This window comes from Mustela nigripes, chromosome 16 (assembly GCF_022355385.1).
Source record: "Mustela nigripes isolate SB6536 chromosome 16, MUSNIG.SB6536, whole genome shotgun sequence".
Lineage (NCBI taxonomy): Eukaryota > Metazoa > Chordata > Mammalia > Carnivora > Mustelidae > Mustela > Mustela nigripes.
The window spans coordinates 37,453,449-37,461,570 of NC_081572.1; the positions used below are offsets into that span (position 1 = coordinate 37,453,449).

Here is an 8,122-nt window from a genome sequence, read left to right on the forward strand (position 1 = left end):
GATGTGGGGCTCGATCCCAGGACTCTGGGATCATGACCTGAGCCGAAGGCAGAGGCTTTAACCCACTGAGCCACCCAGGCACCCCCAGAATCTTCATTTTATCTGGTTAGGGCCCCCATTATCTTTTGGGAGTTCTGGAAACAGTGATATTCTCATTATTCAGTGGTTTTTGTCATTATTCCCTATTAGGCTCTAAGACCAAATATCATGTTACCTCAGGTAAAGTTTTCAAGGGTATAGTTTTTTGCTTTATTTATATTTTAGGATGGTTATTTTATAGTACTTAATTTCTGTAATTAGTTGTTTTCCTACTACTTTCTTTTTTATTTTTATCTTTTTTTTAAAGTTTTATTTATTTATTTGACAGAGATTACAAGTAGGCAGAGAGAGAGAGGACGAAGCAGGTTCCCACCTAAGCAGAGAGCCCGATACAGGACTCAGTCCCAGGACTCTGGGATCATGACCTGAGCTGAAGGCACAGGCTTTAACCCACTGAGCCACCCAGGCGCCCCTTCCAATTACTTTCTGAGCTAAAGAGTAGGATGTATTGTACCATGCTTCTCAAGTTATATATCCCTGGGCATATGTGGCAGAATAAGTATGATAGGTCTTTCTAGAGTCTCAATTTTACTTTGCAGTTTTGGGGAAAAGCATTACTTTCACATTAAAACCAGCATGTGTATTATAGCATGATGTGGAAACTTTTCATGATAAAACACAAAACCTTAGAAATTTCCAGCTTGTATAGCCAGCAAATTTTAGCTCTTACCTTACATTTCCTTCTTTTCTATTAGTATGTTCTTTGGTGGAAAAGTTTGAGTAGTGTTGGTAGTAGAAAGAGTAGTAGCTTGGCAGTTGAAAAGAATTGAATTCTAGGGACACCTGGGTGACTCAGTGGGTTAAGCCTCTGCCTTCGGCTCAGGTCATGATCTCAGGGTCTTGGAATTGGGCCCTGCATCAGGCTGTCTGCTCAGTGGGGAGCCTACTTCTCCCTCTCTCTGCCTGCCTCTCTGCCTCCTTGTGATCTCTCTCTCTGTGTCAAATAAATAAATAAAATCTTAAAAAAAAAAAGAATTAAATTCCAGTACTGGGGCGCCTGGGTGGCTCAGTGGGTTAAGCCGCTGCCTTCGGCTCAGGTCATGATCTCAGGGTCCTGGGATCGAGTCCCGCATCAGGCTCTCTGCTCAGCAGGGAGCCTGCTCCCTCCTCTCTCTCTCTCTCTCTCTGCCTGCTTGTGATCTCTGTCTGTCAAATAAATAAATAAAATCTTAAAAAAAAAAAATTCCAGTACTGGTTCAGCTACTGCCTTTTATTTTTTATTTTTAAAAAAGATTTTATTTAAGTTATTTTATTTATTTTTTTTTTTTTTGGAGAAAGAGTGTGAGCTGATAGGGGTGGGATGTGGGGGAGGGGCAGAAGGAGAGGAAGAGAAAATTCCAGGCAGGCTTCACGTCCAGTGCAGAGCCCAGTGTGGGGCTCAATCCCATGACCCTGAGATCATGATCTGAACTAAAATCAAGGGTTGGATGTTTTACCAACTGAACCACTCAGGTACCCCTAAGACTGTAACTTAAAGTTTTATCAGAGTTTACTTATCTGTAAAATGAAGGATTGGGGTCTGATGATCTCTGAAGTTCCTTTAGGTTCTAAGGTATCCATTGGCATTGATTATTACTGGTGTCCATGACAAAGTGGCCCTTTTTGGCCTTGTTCTGTATTTTCATGTCTGAAGCCCTTTGTCTGCTTAGTCTGGTGATTACTTAGGCCAGTGACTTCTTTTAATAGAACAGGAATTACTGTTCTCATTTGCTTCTCTTTCAGGCTGTGGTGGATTCTGTTTTGGCTGTTAGAAGACCGGGTTATCCTATTGATCTCTTCATGGTAGAAATCATGGAGATGAAGCATCAATCAGAAACAGATACAAAGTAAGTTACATAAACTTTGACAATACATAGATTCTAGAATATTTGGTTTAGTTCAGATGTTTTTTCATTAATTTCCTTACTTTTATTCAACATTAGTCTATTAATTCAGCATATATTAATTGAATACTTACCCCAAGTTAGTCATTATTTTGAGTGCTAGGGATAAAGAGTAAACAGAACAGAATTTCTTTCTCCAAGAAGATTTTGTTTCTAGTTGAGGGAGGTAATAAATACCTAAGTGATAATAAAAGCTTGAAGAAGATAGAGTGACTATGTGAGAGCTTGTGTGTGATTTCAGAATATTTAGGGGAGGTCCTCATAGTAGGAAGACAGAGAGCTAAGAAGGTGTCCGAAGAAGTAAGGAATAGCCATGTGCACATCTGGGGGAAGAGTGTTCTGAATCAAGGGAGTGACGGTTGAAAAGGCCCTGAGGCACACAAGTGTGCTGGGGTGTTTGTGTGCCTGGAGCACAGGAAGAGGAAAAAGGAGGAGGAGATGAAGTCAGAGAGGAAAGAAAGCCAGACAATTGCTTGAATATGTAGGACCTCAGAGTATGTGGCGTCTTGTTGATTTTGGACTTAATGAATTTTAAATGTCTTATTATGGAAAATTCTAAACATATATGAAAGTAGAGAGAAAAGAATAGTGGACTCCTATACACCTGTCACTCATCTTTCAATTTTCAACATATCGTATTTTTCCTTTTATTTCCCTTATATGCCCTTTTTCCCTCCCTCCCTCCTTGTCCCAAACCTGGATTATTTTGAAGCCAATCCAGATAATCATTATTTCATTTTAAAATACTTACTTATTTTAATATATATGTATGTGTGGGCATCTTTATTTACCTGTTTCTTGACGTTTTATTTATTTATTTTTTTTAAAATCTGCCATGGTACTTTTTATGGTGTCTTATTCCTTGCAGATCTTTATAAGACTGCCTTATATGTTTTTAAACATATAGTTCATATCTGATAATTACAACATTTGAAGTTTTGACTTGTCTGTTTCTGGTGTTTATTATATTTTGCTGGTTCTCCCTAACTGTGTTTTGTTTCTGTATGTGCCATTCATTGTGTTTGAAAAAAGTATTTGTAGAAATAATTTGAGACCTGGGATGAAGGTCCATTTTTGTACAGAGAATTTGAATTTTTTGCTGCAAGGCACCCAGGGAATACTTTATTTTTTATTTTTATTTTTTTTAAGTAGTTTTCATGTCCCGCATGGAGCCTATTGTGGGGCTTGAACTCATGATGCTGAGATCAGGATCTGAGCTGAGATCAAGAGTCCAGGTGCTTAGCCAACTGAGCCACCCAGGCAGCTCAGGGAATACTTTAAATTAAATCTGCAGCTTAAGGGATTTTTGTTCGTTTGTTTGTTTTTAATATCCAGCTAATACTTTTTTTCTAAAAATTTATTTATTTTAGAGAGAGAGTGAGTGAGTGCACACATGTGAGTAGGGGAAGGGGAAAAGGGAGAGGGAGAGGCAGAATCCTTAGGTAGACTCCCTGCTGAGTGTGGAGCCTGATGCAAGCCTCCATCCCAGGACCCTGAGATCATGACCTGAGCCAAAACCAAGACTTGGCTGCTTAACCGACTGAGCAACCCAGGTGCTCCTATCTAGTTAGTTCTAACTGCTGATTGGTATAAGGGCTGCTTGCTTATAGTTCATCCTTCTGATTTATACCCTGAGTATGAACCCCTTTGGGTTTCCTACTTAATGGGAAAAGTGTCTCCTCTTAGGCTCTCTACCTCGGATGGCCCCTGAGCCTTTAATTCTGTCCCCTTCTCATTGTGAGGTTATTGAAAACAAAGTTCAAATTTTCCTGAATTGTCTAATGACTTTAGGATAAGAGTGCCTGCAGTTCTTATCTTACCCCTTGGAGTTCATGCTTTCTTTACTGTTTTATAGCTCTTCAGTGTTTTTAAGGGTTTTTGTTTGTTTGTTTGTTTTTGGGAATGTGAGAGAGTGTGTGTGTGTGTGTGTGCGCGCGCGCATGCGCTCATGAGGCAGTGAGGGTGAGATGCAGAAGGAAAGGGAGAAAGAAGATCTTATGCAGGCCCCACACAACAGCATGCAGCCTGATGCAAGGCTCAATTTCAAAACCCCGAGATTATGACAAGAGCTGAAATCTCGAGTCGGATGCTTAACTGACTGAGCCAACCATGTGCCCCAGGGGTTTTGTTTTTAACCCAGAATTTTTAGTTGCTTTTGGTGGTAGCGTTCATCCAAATTAGTCTGCCATTGCTGAGGGCAAAGCAGTTCTTGGTTTATATTTCAGAAGGATCTCTCTGGTGGTTGTAGGGAGAATGCACTGTGGAGCAGGGCACCTCCCAGTGCAAGGGCAGAAGCTGGAGGCCAGTCAGGAATCTGTTGTAATTCAGGAGAGGGATTAGACAAGGGTATACTATACCCAAGTTTAGACAAGGGTATACTTAGAAGAAGAAACAATAGGATCTATTGATGGTTCAACACAGAATGTGACAGATAAAGAGTGAAGGATGTCTCCTGGGTTTTTGCATGGAGCAGCTGGAAAAGAAGTACTTTTTCTTGGGATGGAAAAGACTGGGAGGAAAATATTTGGGGAAATAAATAAAGAGCTTAGTTTGGGAAATGTTATGTTTTAGATGCCTATTAGGCATCCATGTGGAGATGCTGAGTAGGGAGTTGGAGAGGTGTGTCTGGAGTTTAGAACAGAGGTCTGATCTGGAAATATATTTGGGAGTTATCCGTGTATAGGTGACTTAAAGCCTATGAAAGGTAATGAGTTCATCTGGGAGGTGAATATAGATAGAAGAGGACGTTTACTCTCCCTCTACCCCTCCTCTTGCTCTCGCTCTGTTGCTCACTCACTCTCTCAATATAAATCTTAAAATCTCGAGTCGGATGCTTAACTGACTGAGCCAACCATGTGCCCCAGGGGTTTAAAAAAAAGAAGAGGAAGTTTAAAGTTAAGCCCTGGAAACTCCGATGTTTAGAAATTGGGAAGACAAAAGGATATAGCAGAGGAGACTGAGAAGGAGTGGTTACTGATAGAGGAAAGCCAAGAGAAGTTAGAGGCCCTGAAGCCAAGAAAGGAAAATGTTTCAGAGGGAGAATAATCAACTATGTCATATGCTGCTGAAAGCAAGTTGTGGATTGAAAAATGACCTTTAGATATGGAAAGCATTTAATGTTTTTGGTGGCTTTAATGAGAACTGATCTAGGAATGGGTATGAAAGTCAGACTGAAGGTGGGCTCCACAGAGAAAGTTTAGTGAAGTGAGGATACAAGCTTACACCATTCCAAAGAGGTTAGAGAAATGGGACAGTAGCTAGAAGGAAGTATGGGAAAGGACTTGAAGCAGAAGCATTCTTTGTTTTAAAGATGGGAATTATTGGGGCGCCTGGGTGGCTCAGTGGGTTAAAGCCTCTGCCTTTGGCTCAGGTCATGATCTCAGGGTCCTGGGATCAAGCCCCGCATCAAGCTCTCTGTTCTGCATGCAGCCTGCTTCCCCCCCCTCCTCTCTGCCTGCCTCTCTACCTACTTGTGATCTCTGTCTGTCAAATAAATAAATAAAATCTTAAAAAAAATTTAAAGATGGGAATTATCATGACAAATCTGTATCCTGATGAGAATGCTCCTGGAGGCAGGAGGAATTGGTGCAATAGGGGGACGGGGTATTGCTGGAGCAGAGAGGAGAAAAGGCGTAGAGTACATACATGCAGAGGAGCATGGACAGTTCAGTCATAGGAATAGGAGGCTCAGGTTCAAGTGCAGGTGGATTGGTAGAAGTAGTGATGGGACAGTGCTTGTATTTTCTCAAAGCAGCAAGGTCATTTGCTGAGAGCAAGAGCGAAAGAGTGGAGGCTTGAATACTGAACATACATTTGCTTGTTTCTTCCTAAATATCTTCATTTTCAGTTAGAGGTTGGAGTAATTAGATTAAAATTTGTAGTTAGATTAAAATTTTGAAAACTTCCTTGTAATCATGTTTATTTTAAAAATTACTTCTTTACTTTAATGTAGAACAAATACTGGTTATAAAAGAAGGAGAAATATCATTCCCTAATTGGGTATAAATGAAGTTTTGAAATACTTTCTTTTGAAAGAAAATTTGGAAAACAGGAAAAGAGCCTCTCCAACCCCCAAATTATCCATATTCCTACTGCCCAAGCAGAACTTTACTCTAGGTTCCTTTCATTTTTTTCTTGTCAATACCAAGGTACTTATTTTTTAAAAGAATAGTTATAATCATTCTTTATAGGTGGTTTGTTGTTCTGTGTTTATCAGCTACCTATGTAAATATTTTTCCATGTCATTACATAGTTTTCATGACCGCCAAATAGTTGGGTCATTTATTTGCTGAACAGTGCCCTATTGTTAGACATTTAGGTTAACAGTTTTTGGTTGTTCCATATAATTATTTTGAACAAATGTTCCTAAGAAACTCACTGTGTGTCTACCTCTCATTACTTGACCAGCTGTGTCATATGTTTGAGTCACATAATTTAGAGAATAACTCTGGGTTGACTTTTCATTGTGACTTCATAGTCACACTGTGTTAAAGTGGATTTTCTTTTCCAATTTTACTAATTATGTGTTAGGCTTAAAGTTGGTGCAAGGAAACAGTATGTGTCCTGATCTGTTACAATTTTAGGAATACAATCCTTATTTTATAATAAATTTAGAGTGTATATTCCAAGTAAGACACATTACGTATTTTTAATAGATTGATCAGAGGATTAGTTTTGGACCATGGTGCCCGTCATCCAGACATGAAGAAGCGAGTGGAAGATGCATTTATCCTTACTTGCAATGTGTCACTAGAATATGAAAAAACGTATGTGGCAGTTACTCTTTGTAAATGTTGAAACTATATTTTCTAGAAGGGTTTTTAATTTTAATTAATTAATTGATTTAGAGACAAGTGGGGGAGGGGCCAAGGTGCAGGACAAAGAAAGAATGAATCTTAAGTAGGCATAGGGCTCAGTCTCATGACCCTGAGATCATGATCTGAGCTGAAATTAAGGGTTGGATGCTTAACCAACTGAACCACCCAGGTGCTCCCTAAAAGTCTTATTTAATCTCTTCCTTCCCTCCCAAATGTTTAGTGTAAACTCCTACCTTTCCCTCCTTTTTTTCTCTACTTTTACTCGCTCGTTTTTATTAATCTTTTAGAGAGGTGAGCTCTGGTTTCTTTTATAAGACTGCTGAAGAGAAAGAGAAATTGGTAAAAGCTGAAAGAAAATTTATTGAAGATAGAGTACAAAAAATCATAGACCTGAAAGATAGAGTCTGTGCTCAGTCCAATAAAGGATTTGTTGTCATTAATCAAAAGGTGAGAAAGAAAATTCAGATTTTAACTGTTTGTAAATGTTTTTCAGCATTTCTTGCAGTGTGGTCTGTGGATTCCTAAGAATTTCAAAGACCATTTCAGAGAGTCTTTGAGGTTTAAAAAAAAAAATGGCAGTTTCATTTGAGGTATCTTTTTTTTTTTTTAAAGATTTATTTATTTATTTATTTGAGAGGGAGTGAGGAGAGAGTGTGTATGCCGGGGAGGAGCAGAGGGAAAGGGAGAATCCCAAGAAGGCTCCCTACTGAATGCGGAGCCTGATGTGGGCTCAATCCCATGACCATGAGTTCATGACCTGAGCCAAAATCAAGAATCAGACGCCCAACTGACTGAGCTACCCAGGTGCCCCCATTCGAGAATATCTTGAAGTGGTGAAACTTACTAAATTTTGATTAAATATGCATCCTTTTATAATTCTATGTGACAGAGTATGAAATCTGAATATCAAAATATGGTTGTCGTGGGTGCGTCTGGATGACTTAGTTTGTTAAGCATCCCACTCTTAGTTTCAGCTCAAATCATGATCTCATGGTTATGAGATCGAGCCCTGTATCAGGCTCTGCACTGAGCTGCGCATGGAGTCTGCTTTCTCTTTCCTCTCCCTCTGCCCAGCCCCTATAGCCCCCTGCCTCCCTCATGATCACACTCTCTCAAAAATAATTTTTTTTTTAAAGATTTTATTTATTTATTTGACAGACAGATCACAAGTAGGCAGAGAGGCAGGCAGAGAGAGAGAGAGGAGGAAGCAGGCTCCCTGCTGAGCAGAAAGCCCGATGCGGGGCTCGATCCCAGGACCCTGAGACCATGACCTGAGCCGAAAGCAGAGGCTTTAACCCACTGAGCCACCCAGGCGCCCCAAAA

At 39.9% G+C, this 8,122-nt stretch overlaps 1 protein-coding gene across 2 annotated transcripts in view; it reads left to right on the forward strand.

Annotated features, from left to right (window-relative positions):
• The window catches only part of CCT6B (chaperonin containing TCP1 subunit 6B), a 28,963-nt gene that overhangs the window by 8,760 nt on the left and 12,081 nt on the right, over nt 1–8,122 (forward strand). Inside the window, exons 5-7 of one of the 2 annotated variants that reach the window (XM_059378526.1) lie at nt 1,822–1,925; nt 6,638–6,748; nt 7,087–7,246. In XM_059378526.1, the coding sequence (XP_059234509.1) occupies nt 1,822–1,925; nt 6,638–6,748; nt 7,087–7,246 (375 nt within the window). The remainder of the gene's footprint in view (nt 1–1,821; nt 1,926–6,637; nt 6,749–7,086; nt 7,247–8,122) is intronic. The other variant, XM_059378527.1, reaches the window with a different exon arrangement.